Source organism: Tympanuchus pallidicinctus, unplaced genomic scaffold (genome assembly GCF_026119805.1).
Source record: "Tympanuchus pallidicinctus isolate F22 unplaced genomic scaffold, pur_lepc_1.0 scaffold28, whole genome shotgun sequence".
NCBI lineage: Eukaryota > Metazoa > Chordata > Aves > Galliformes > Phasianidae > Tympanuchus > Tympanuchus pallidicinctus.
The window spans coordinates 6,297,466-6,309,976 of NW_026294745.1; the positions used below are offsets into that span (position 1 = coordinate 6,297,466).

The following is a 12,511-nucleotide window of genomic DNA, read 5'->3' on the forward strand; positions in this document are numbered from 1 at the left end:
ACCATTTTCTAATTTAACAGCAACAGCAACGATCTCTCTTCATAAAGTGTTTTGCCTTGAGGATTGTGTGCAAATGTATCTTAGTGGATTCTGTTGAATTTCTGTTTCATTGCTATGCCTTTTCAGTGGATCTTTTTATTTAAACGTTGCTTGATGTTTCTAACAATGCTGTGGCCATAACTTCTCCCTGGCCTCAAAACAAGTTTGTAAGGTAGGTAATTTCTGAGGGGGAAAAAGAAAAGATTCAGTGAACCAAGAATCAGTGATAGGAAATACCATTGTTAGTCTGTAAAAAGCTGCCTTATAACCTTCAGCATACTGCTGATAATATCAGAAAATCCAGGTGATTTGTGTTCACTGGAAACAATTAAACTTGAGTGAATTGAAAGAAAAACACTGTATTGAAGTGAAATTAAAATGTGATTTGCAGAAAAATCTTTCTGCTGTTTGTGGACCAGGAAGATACCCTTCTGTATCAGTCCGCCTATGTGAATTCATGCATTTCTTTGTGTGTTCATGTATTTCTTTCTGTGTCCTCCCTTTCTGTGAAGGTATATGCTGGAGCATGGCTTAAATCCAGCTGCAGTTTTAAGCACAGTTCGCTCCTTTTCAATTTGCCAGTTCTGGGTATGGTTGCATTCTGCTGGAGGCTGCCCAGTGAAACTTTTTAATATAATTGCTCATTGTCCTGTGTCAACTCTGCAGTGCCAAACATGGCTTCCTGTTGTGAACCAGTAAGCCTTGACTAAATGGTCTGGAGTAATGTGGCTGATGTGAAACACTGATCTCTCAGATTCAGCGGGAAGCTCATTTCCCACCCCTTTTCTCTTTTGAACAGTCCTAGAAGTGAAAATCAGGGCAGTAGGTTGTTCAGGAAGCCTCTGCCACTCAGAAAGCTCTTTGATAAGAGAGCAGCCGTTACAGTTCTCCTGTTTAGTCATCTTGCAGCTTCTTTGCTAAGTCCAGATGTGTGATAACACTATTAAAGTAATCCACCAGTGATCACCTTCCTGTCTAAACCTTCCCAGTACGTTTCTGCTTGACAGGGTCTGGTGAAGACAGAAGAGCACACTCTCACCTTGCCCCTTGGAGGTGGTTGTGCTCCCTCATTTGTGGGTTGTTTTTTTTTTTGCAACTGATACAACCTGATTACTGAATTCAGAGCATGTGCTCCCTCCTCCGGTGTTGCTCTGAAGTGACAAGAGATGGCCCAGCTCGAACCAGTATCAAAGGTGTAAACTTTCTGTCCCCTCATAACAGTTGTAATGTGTATCATGAGGATGCAGTGAGAACAGATGCATGAAGTGACATGAGTATTTTGATCAGTACAAGCTTGACAGAAGATGTCTTTCCAGAGAAAATAGACTAAGGCAGAAGAGTTAACAAATACTTGTTATTTTTGGCACTCAGAGTTCATGGACATGATTTTCAAAGTCATATCGCTCAGCCCAAACTCATGTATGTCTGAGCAGAAGCACAACCCAGCGTTCCAGGCAGCAGTCGCTTTGCTTTTAGAGGAACAGGATGAAAAATACTTCACCTCAGTTATGTGCCAGCCGTACTTTATGCTACCTCCCGGTTTTAGGGATAAAGGGCTGCCAGAATTCAACTTGTTATGTGCCTCAAAAACAGTCACTGGTGCGTCCTCAGCTGGAGCAAAGCTGCTTTTCCCTGTCCTGTGAAAGAGAACTCCGGGGTCTTCTGGTTTCTAAACTGTTCAATAACCAAGGCTTTGAGGCTCAAGAGTGGCCAAGCATTTTGAATAAGGGTGGCAGAGAAGTGCAGCCTTTGGCTGCTGCAAGTGCTCTTGTTGGTATTGTGCCTTTGCTGATCTTGTTTCTTTCTCCACCACTAATTTTCCCTTGTGCTCCTTTGAGCTGACTTGTTTTGTGGCTTTGTTTGATTAATCCGCTCTGTTTTGCTTTTAACTCCTCACCCTGTGCTGCAGAATGACACAAATAGGAAAAACATTAACAGGAGTAACAGGGCTTCGGTGAATCTGGTGGATGCTCGTGACATTAAACCCCAGCCTGTTGACTCCTGGGTCTAATTTGCATGCATGGTAGGTCATTTTAATGGTAATTGGTGCTAGTGATTAACTTGTCTTTTGCATGATCTGTTTAGCTGTGGAATCTCTACAAGGCTAACTGCTAACTGAGTCCTTTCAGAGAAAGGAAAATGCATTTGAAAACGTGGTATTTATATTATTTATTGTGTCTTTAATGAAACTCAATCAAACACTCCTGTGTGATTAAAAAATAATCTGTCAAATAACCAGACAGCACAGTAGTATCTTGACTGATTGGCCGTCAGCCAGAATGTGGAATATTTCTCCTGGAAGGCCATGGGAATGGATTTAAATAGTGCTTTTCTACTTCCAACGATTTTTTTTCTTCCCTTCAGACTCATTAGAAGGATTAGCCTGAGACTAAAAGAAAAAGCCTATCCTTCTCTGTTTATGGATGTCCCCTGAGGTTCCCTAGAATTACAAAGCCATGCCCATCTGCAAGAAAGCTGCTGCCTGTGCACAGTTACTTTGCAAGGGGAGGTGATTTTGATTGCACAATAAACATCAAGCTCCCACTTCCCAATTCTTTCTTATTCCGTTAAAGAAAGGCGCCATTTAGTGGCCTTACAGCTCTCTGCCTTTGCCATGAGCCAAGCCCCTTATAATGTCACTATCCTTCCTTTATTTCCTGCTACTGCTAATCTGTCTCCCGCTGTTTTGCTAGACAGTGCTCTACCCTGGTTGTACCATCCGTCACTGTCAGACGTGATGCCCCATTTGGAATAGCTGATTTTGTGCCCCTGGCTGGCTGAAGGAACACCTAAGAAACGGTCGCAAAGGCCATTGGAGTGGACAGTAGGCCTTTGAGGCTCAAATTCCCAAAAGCGGAGTGTTGTCCACTCTCATAAGCAGGCATGGAAATCGCATGCGTTAGTGGGAGAGAGAGCTCTTGTATGCGTGGGGTTTTCATTTTTGAGGTCTCCCCAGAAATGCCTCTCCTTCTTTTAAGGCTCTAGTACAAGTGCTGTGTGTTTGCAGGTTGTTTCTCTTCCTGGGTTGGAAGCGCTTGGCCAGAGCAGTCTTTAAAGCCCCCTGGTAGCCTTGTGTAGCCACGGGCAGCCCCTGGCAGTGTTGGCCTCATGCAGCTGGTTGGTGCTGTGCAGTCTGCCTTGTTGGCTCAGCCAGAGGACAGGGATAAACATGTGCAGTGCCTGCACACCTCCAGTCTTGCGCGCTGCTTCTTAGCAGTGAATGCGTATGGTGGGACTTTGAATACAGGCTGTGATCATTTTCTCCCAGTCAGGCCTTTCAACAAACCCATACACTGGGATACATTAGGATTGCCCTTCATTGTTCTACCAGTAGGGAAGGAGATCACCAGTGCCACATTGCTTGCTGGTATTGATCAGTTCTGGCTTTATTTTGCAGGCCTAGAGTCCAACCACATTTTTTTTTAATTGAGGCGGAAAAAAAAACATTGAATTGACACAGGATTTCATCAGTCACCACTGCCATTCCGATCTGGAGGGCGCTGCATCACTGACAAGGCTGCGGATTCTAAGAAAATGCAGGGAGAAAACACAACTGACTGCCATTGCCAACCCCAGAGCACCATGCCTTACAGCAAGACAGTTTGCTTTTTAAATCAGTTACATTCCCACCAGACATAGCTGCCTCCTGCTCCCTCCCACTCCTGCAAGAGTAAAGCAAGCAAGAGAAGAGAATCCAAGTTCCATCCGGCTGGCTGCATTCTTAGGTGACTCTTACATGTGGAAGGTGCCAAGAATGAGAAGCGAAGGTCACGCAGCAGCAAAGAGGACAGCTTCATAAGTGAACTGCAGAAGATCTGAAACGATACCTTAGGTGTAGTCATGAAGATAATAGCACTTTTATGGATTGGATCCCGTGGTTTTCTTTTTGTTTTGGGGGATTTATTTTGAACTGTGAATCTAACACTTTTAAAGGGTTCTTGAAAAACGCTGAGGTTTTCTTCGTTATTTCAACAGGAATTGCAGGAATGTTGAGTGGGTTTATTGAATTTCAATGAAGAGAAAATACAGAACAAAAAATACTAAATGCTGGCCAAGTGAACTGGAGAGTAGATAGCGAAATCGATGCAAGCTGTATAAATCTGCTTTTAGAGTAAGCTATATCAATCACAGTGCTATAGTATCGTTATAATCTGATGTACAGTACTTCTGCCTTTTGAATTCTGTAATGGCTCTGCTTTTATTTCCACATGAAGGTTTTAATGTCCCCGGTTCAGAAATGGATACTGAGAAATGGAGTTGGCTGGCTTTTTATTTTCTTATTCTCAAAGATTGCAGTAAGGAGCTTTTACATCTTAATCGTATCAGTGTTACATTGATGACAACTAACAGTTTATTTTGCTGTAGCTGTTAACGCATTGGAAGAAATAGAAGCTTCTTCACAGGATGTCTTATTTTGAACATACTATGTGCAGTTTAGGTGGGTCTGTCATTTATGTTTGATGGTAGATTTATCACTGTTGGATCCATGTTTGCTTTGGGCTTGAGATCCTGGTGGAAAATGTCATAAAGGGAACAGATTAGACATTTTTAAAATCATCATCATTTCTGTGTTCCCTTGATTTTGTTTGGAGCTCACATGTTCTTGGTGGTATGAAAATCATCCACGCGCAGATGTTCTCCTCTTAGATGCCATGGTGTGCTCTGATAAGGCAGGATTTTTACCTCACGAGAACAGAGAACTATGCTGCATCTACAGAATCTGATAATGCCGTGAACTAAGTGACTTTAGATCACTGATTTTCTCCAGGCTTTGGTCAAGAGAGGGCAGCAGAAGAGAATAGGAATGAAATATCTCACCAGTAGCATCAGAGGGCTTTTGCTGATTTTGTTTGGTTGCCACATTTAATTCTAAATAAGCTCCTAAAAGTGGTGTGACTGGAAAGCACATTTTTGAGCCTAACAAACATCATTCGGGGTTTTCAGTGCCTGCCATTTCCTTTGTAATTAAAAAGGGGAAATATCCAAAACCTTGCCTCACCCAAAATATTACTGTAATAGTAAACGTCTGAAGTTTTTGTTTAAAAAAAAAAAAAAGAAAAAAAAAAATGAAAAACACACAAAAAAAGCAAGTACCAAGAGCTTTCTATCTTCATGAGTATATTAAAAATTGACATGAATACATATATATAAATAAATAAATCTATATATCTATATATATATTGTTGTGCAGAGGATAGGTTAATAAAACCATGTAAAGTAGTTTGCAGGAGAGGGAAGCATTTGTTGATTCAGGGAAAAAGACTGATGCCAGAAGCTGTCAGTGGTTTGGATGATGCATGTGCTCCTTCACCCTCCTCCCTTTTGACCCTCATCTTCTATGTACATTGCAGTAGTTACTTCTGGATCATAGAGAAGGTGAAGTTGCTCAGAGCAAATTAAGATAGCGAATATTTGTGGGGTTTTCACCTGCATGAGAGTCCTGTTGGACCAAAAATGCTCAGCAGATCAAGGGAAGCAGAGATGCATCTGTGATTATCAACATCTGTGTCAGAGGCAGTGTCTCTCTATGTGTAGACATAAAGTGTGGCAATGAAACCAGATACATAGTCTGACTGTATATTATATCAATGGTGCTCTTTTCATACTTGTTCTGCCAATACGCGGAGACCCTTTTAACCAAGCTACACAGAAACGTTTTATATCACTTTTGGTTATGTACTTGGTGTATTCTTTTTGTATATGAAAGGATTTTTTTAAAAACGTTCAGTAATTAGCAATGGAACCTGCTTTGTAGCTAATTAGAACAGTTGAAGAAAAGGGCCGTGCTGTCAGTCTGTCCCTGATCTACTTCAAACCATATATTTACCAAAGGAGTCTGAGCAAAAGTTCATTTAAAATAAAGACCTGACTGTTGAGTCTCTGCTAAGACTTTATGATTTAGTTGTTGTACAAATATTTCAAAGCCAGCAAGAGGTTAGAAGAGAAAAGTGCAGGAAAGGGGGAAGTGATGTGACTGGGGCCAGTTGTGTCCATGCCGCCTGGGCCAGGTGTCATATGGCTCTCAGTGGGGCACTACAAGGACACTCAACATCTGTGTGGCTATCTATTTTTGTCTCTGTCATTGGTGAATCAAACTAAAAACTCTAAGGAAAACTTGAGAAGCAAATTTAGCCCCTATCCAACTTCCCCCCCGAAGACCTTTTCATATTTATACTGCATCCTCCGTCAAGCAAACCTCCCTGTCAGGTTAGATGGAATTGGCTGCCCAGGCTTGTTGTAGCAAACTGTTCTTCTTCCTTTTCCCTGGAATAAAGTGTTCTTGGCTTCCAGTTGAGAACATGGTTTATTGCAACAAAAAAGCAAAGGATAGTACATAAGAGGTGAAACACCAAGTCCACGTGCCAAGACGTCCTCCTAGGAAACGACACCTTACTTCTGCCCTTCCCATGCCTTACAGTAATGAATTCCTAGCTATGTAGCAATAACCAGTAATGCATCATTTATGTTACCGTGTTTATTATTTTTTCTTCTCACCAAGCTGTTGTTCAGATGATTAGGAAAGAAAATGGATTGGAATAACTTGCATATGAGACCGTTGCTTTGTACTATCAGCTCGCAGGCCAAAATCTCTAGCAAGATACTTTGAACTTAGTTTGGTGATTTATTCAATGTCCTTTTCGTCTGTGGCCACACACTAACGTCTGCAATGCGTTGGTGAGATGTGTGTCCACACCTGTCCCTCCATCTCTCCTCGTTACTGCAAGTGTGACTGGGCTGGTTGAGCAATTCTGGAATGTGGGTAAATAAGCCAGTAATTGTTGAGTTTGTTCTGGCAGCAGGGACAGTATGTTAAGAAGGGAAAGTGGCAGTGTGTGTAACTAATGCTGCAGTGTGGTCTAGAGGCTCCTGCTCAAAGGCAGGCAGTGCTTTTTAGGGCTCAGGTATGTGACCTCCTCTTTTCCTGTTGGTTCCACTGTGAAAACTGGAGGCAGTCTGTCTGCAAAGAGCAGAGATTTATAGAAGAGGTTTATACCTGCAGAAATTTAAGTGGGAAGGGTGGTTGTGGAAGGAGAAGATAGGTGTTGCAAGACTCCTAGTAAAGAGGAGGAAGAAATTTGGTGGCCCAGTAAGGGCTGAGATAATGGGATGGAAGAGATTTCTGATGGCAAATAACTGCTGAACTTTCATCCCAGGAGACGGCTTGCTCACCGCCCAGGCATATTCAGTAGGCTGTGGAGGTTAAACAGAATGGAAAACCAAGTAACAACACTGATGGGGCCACTTAACATTATGTGTCAAGACTGCCAGAGAAGCATCAAATTGGGCTGTTGAGTGGATGAGTGATCAATCCTTCCAACTCTAAGGATTCTGTGATTCTGTTTGTGCAGCATCCAGCAGAAAGGCAAGATGTAAGGACATTTTGTTTGTATTCTGTGTTGGAGCTAAAAAGTAATTTAGCTGTAAGTGTAACTTGACAAATCAAAGATGGTTGCCAGCTTGAAATGTTCCCCAGGGAGCAGCTTGGGCAGCCAGAAATCTTACGGGCAGAACACCTGAGTGTCCTGGTTCTACACTTGTGAGTTCAGACCCACAGATTCTAAGTACATATTAGGAAAGGAAATCTCATCTCCTTTGCCACGACTTCAAAAAGGGACTGACTTGGGGACTAGGAGCTGACTTGTTAAGTGATGCATTAAGGAGGTGGGGGTGGCATGTTTGTTAAAGCCAATTAGTAAGTTCCTGCCAACTGAGAGCAATAGTTTTCAGTGATGACTTCTAGCATGCAGTTTATGCTGGGCAAAGCAGTTTTCACTCCTACAGCAGTTTTGTTAGCTTGAAGGTGGTGAGTTACTTTCTGTTACTTGCCTTAAATTTGAGCTTATGGGCTCTGCTGCTTGTGAGAGAGAGGCACATTTTAAGCACTTGGAGTAAGTGAGGCTTCGGAAGCCACATGAATGCATTATAGGTGGTTACAGTCCCTTCTGTCTAGCTGCCCGCTCGCTGTAAACTGTAGTGTGCCAGTAAGTTCAGCCAGAAGTTTTGTCCTGTTGGGGTTGGATTACACTCTCAGTTTCTGAAGGTGTTTATATAGGCATGGTTTCTCGCAGTGTTTTCTTTTTACTGCCCATAAAATCTGGTGTTTCCTTATCTTTGTCAGAGAAATCCTCTGATTTATTGGTACAGTAACTAACCTAGTGCATTTGAAGGGAAGTTGTTATGAATCTCTTTTATTCTATCTTAAGTTTTACAGCGGGATAGGATGTTAGGAAGTCCATTTGCAATGAGGAGGAAGATAGTGCAGATACTACAAGGCCTGCCAATCTGGTTCTTACTTTTCAGAAAAACAAAGTAACTATAGACTAAGAAGCTTACTGGTAATTAGTAGCTAATGTGTTTGTAACTATCATGTGCCTTAAAATTTTCATGGTAGGAGAATAAAAAAGAAAAATAAATCAACAATGTGTTTTCTGTAATACTGCTCAACATTCTCTCTGTAGTTTAGACTGGTGGGGTTTTGCATTGTATTTACACTGTACTATAAATTGAAACACTTAGAATGGTTTGATTTTGCCAGTATGGAGAGGAAAAAAGGTGGATTATGCTTTTCATGGAACAAATGTTACCGTGACAGAATGTATTATTATTATAGGATCTTTCCATAATGCAGACAAGTAGAATGCTTGTTAGAAAACCAGGTATGTAGGATAACAATTTGGTGTGTTTTCAATAAACCATGCCTGGAAAGAATATATGTGCCATTGGTTATCTTTTTGTTATATCAGGTATCTCAAATATTCTTTTGGCTTTGCAACAGCAGTTTTCTGTGGCAGGGAATCATTCAACGCTAGCTCAGGTCAGCTCTCTGTGTTAGTAAAAGGTCAGTGGTAATGAGGGCAATTGGAATATCCTTTAAACTGGTACACCTGGAAATGTTTGATTTATTGCTATATGCTGTAGTTGTAGCACAAAGCCCTCTAAAGGCTTTGGAATCTAGGCTATGTTTTTTCCCCCCTTTTTAATGTACAGGCCTGCTTCTTTGAGGAAGACACCTCAGTCACTGCTCAGAGAACTGCACATTTGGGACCACAAACCTAACTTGATGATGTCTTTTCCATTTGAGAAGCTATTTAACCTCTCCCAATTTGGTTGTAAAATTTGTGTAAATTTATAGAGATTTCACATCTCTGAAATGTCTGCAAATATTCTCAAAAATCTAAGTGTAAAATAATAACAGAAAATCTTTTAAGTTCATCTATGCATGAGATTTGGTTTCGATGAAAAAAATGTTATTTTGGAGATGTCCTAAACAATTTACATTTGTTACCATGCTGGGGGAAAAAACCCTATACTGACAAGCCAGTGTAACAACCAGTGACTGGCACATCTTTCCTGGGTAACTCTCCGAGTACTACCTCTCCCTGGCACATTCATCTGTGTTGAGAGAGTCAGTAGGGCTTCACCTAAACATGTTAAGGTTATTGGCATTCATGAAACGTGACAAAACCCTGTGAATCTTGACATGAGTGTTGTGCAGGGTCTTGTAGAGTTCAGGTTGGATTTTCTGTGAGTTAAAGGTTGACGAACCATTGCTGACCACAAGAGTTTGCTGCATATTAATGCCTGATTGTACCATTCAGAGGACTGTAAGGTTCCTTTTACTTGTGGATGCTTGCTGACAGCACTGGGAAGGTTGTCTTCAGCTCACTTTTCCTCTGTATTTCAGGTGCAGTGTGTCATGCATCCCTAGGAATCTTGTCAAGTCACTTCCAGATTCTGTTCTGGTGGTAGGAGGATCTATTTTCAAATGTGGTGGGTAAATGTGAGCTCCTGAGCTTGGCATCTTGTTCCAAAGTAGCATCTGTATTGTACTGAAATGAGGAATCTGACTTTTTTTTCCCTCAGAATGCAGTAGTATGACAGTGAATAGCAGATGCTGTGGGTAAGATACTGAGCTAACACAAATATGCTATTTCTACAACTGACCTTTATAGCTGTCAATGTGATTTCATTTTCAGCTTATCGCAGGTTGGGCAAATGGAGGCAGCAAGTCCTGCAGGTGAAAGGTAACCTGGTAACAACGGGCAGGAAATATCACAGCCCTCATCTGTTCAGGTTTCAACAGTGTCTCAGGAGAACATTCTGCCCTTACCGCTCTCTGTCTCACTGTGAAGATCCCTGTGTAACTAAAGAGCAGTGGCGTAACCTGACGTGGTGCTGGCGGTGGGTGCTGTGCTGCACTGGGAAGCTGTTGGTTAGCAGTGGGCCCGTCAGCTCAGCTCTACAGGCAGACACTAAAATTATTCTAGGATTTTTAAGTGCGCAAACATAGCAAGCTGTTATTCATGTGATACTTAATAACTGATTCTTAATTGATTGATGGCTCAAATCAACTAAAGAAGCATGCAGCGCAGCCCTGGGGGTGTTGTCTTTTTTTGGGACGGTTCGGATCTCAGTCCTCTCTCCTGCTCTCCTAGGGGTTTCTGGATGCTCACGTGTGCATCTGATGTTTTTGACCCACAGCTCAAAATTTTTCATAGGGTGCTTCCACTTCCTTGTATCAGGAGGAGGCAGCTCCTGTACAAACACAAGATGCTGTTTGCTCTGCTGGGTAATTTCCTCTGTAACGATTGCTACACGAGTGCTATTATGCTTAATTCGGTATTAAAGTAGAAACCAAAAGGCAGTTCAGCTGGCTTTGACTTCCTCATGAATTCACTTCCCTTGTATACTGATTTAAAGAATCAGTTCAATATTTTGAAAGGTGTCCTGTCCCTTTGAGGTAACAGAGAGGTTGAGCAGAAACCAGGCCTCAATTTAATGTCTTGCCTCAATCACAAAGACTGCAAAGAGAGCAGCTGCCATTTCCAGAATAAAACTTAACTAACAGTACTTGGTGGGATCAATCATTTGTGACGTGTTGTGAGAATTGGCTGATGGTTGTGTTTCAGAAGAGTTCTGTCAATTTGAAATTTTCTATCACTGATGTGCTCACAGCAGCCTTTAAACACATTTCCAGGTGCCCCATTCCATAACTGGCTCATCTAAGAATAGCTTGTGTCTTCTAATTACAACAGGTTGATACTGCAGTAGCACTCGTTATGTTTTTAGAATATATTTGAATTAGAAGAACGATTGTCTGCCTTTTGCTTCTTACAGAATTCAAAGCATGATTTAATTTTAAAAAGTAACCCTTCTCCCTTGGATAGCTCACATTTTTATACTGGTGGCTCAAGATCACATTTGCTAACTGACCAAAAGCCTATTTCCTAATTGCCAGTCATCTAATCAGGCATTTTCCTTTTCATCCTTTGTCACCAATAATTACAAGCATTTCAAAAGTGTTGTCAAGCAGAAAAAATGATCCTGCGTGTAAAATTTTGTAAACAATCTGATGATGCACTGTTTTTTGTTGTTTTTTTACAGCTTGTCATGTGGGTGCTATCTTCTTTGTACTACAAGGTGGCAGTTACATAAGCACACATATTGCACGTTCCTTATCTGTTAATGCATCTTCTGGAATACCCAAGCTAACTCTAGAAGCTCCCTCCTTTCCTAATTTTTTGATGGTCTCTTAGCCAGCAGTTTGGGCCCACGTAGCAGTAGGAATTTCTTTTTCTGATTGTCTGTTGTAGAAGTGCAGACACAGTCTGTCCCTGCCCAGGTACCCCTCAGCACCCCTCTCTGAGACTTCGGTTTGTTTGCCAGTCTGTGCTCAGTGCCCTGCTTTGGCAGGAGTGTCTGCTTAGATGCAGAAGTGTTTAAAGCTAGAAATGAAAGAAGAATCTTAGAAGACACGACCGTAGCTGCACACAAAAAGAAATCTGGTCATCTGCAATTATGCAGGGTTTCCATTGCGCTCTGAAAACTCTTATATGCCAGTAAACAGGCTTAAGGATTATTTTCTTCTTTGAAACTTTTAGAAAAGTTGCTTGAATCACCTGAAAGATTTTGACCCATTGATATTGAATTGACTTGAATTGTCAGTAACGAGAGGACCTGCTTCTAAGGGAGCTCACCTTGTCTTTCTTGGTCTACCTTTGAACTGTGTCACCCTCACCTGTAACACTTTTTTCTTGTATACTGTGGGGTAATTTTCTACAATGTTCATTACTGGTGTCCTCAGGATGGATTTTCTGTAGCACCTGGGCCAGGACAGATACCTCTTTAGAAAGGTGAGCTGTAAAAGGAAGAAACTGCTAACAAGTCTGAAAGAATCACTGATGAAAATTACAGGAAAGAGGTTACCTCTGGTTTTGAACAGTTCAGTGTTTCTGTGGTTGTTCCGAGGCTGGAAATCTCAAGTGCAGTGCAGAATCCATGGATAACAGAGGAAGTCGCTTTTCTTCTCTATTATTTTTTAGTTTTTATTCATAAAAGCAGCCATTGGCTCATTATATAATCACAGCAGGGAATAGAAGGAAAGAAGAGTAGATTTCTGTATTGTTCAGGTGAGTCAAGAGACTTCAGATTTGGTTTTATAAATCTTCTCACTAATAAACCTTGCCATTCA

General features: G+C 41.5%; 1 protein-coding gene across 16 annotated transcripts in view; it reads left to right on the forward strand.

Annotated features, from left to right (window-relative positions):
• Positions 1 to 8,748, forward strand: part of ARVCF (ARVCF delta catenin family member) — a 215,063-nt gene extending 206,315 nt beyond the window's left edge. For 15 of the 16 annotated variants that reach the window (XM_052690950.1, XM_052690955.1, XM_052690947.1 and 12 more), the window contains 2 exons: positions 1,949 to 2,062; positions 3,437 to 8,748. In XM_052690950.1, the coding sequence (XP_052546910.1) occupies positions 1,949 to 2,050 (102 nt within the window). In that variant the 3' untranslated portion in view covers positions 2,051 to 2,062; positions 3,437 to 8,748. The remainder of the gene's footprint in view (positions 1 to 1,948; positions 2,063 to 3,436) is intronic. The other variant, XM_052690943.1, reaches the window with a different exon arrangement.
• The last annotated feature ends 3,763 nt before the right edge of the window (positions 8,749 to 12,511 follow it).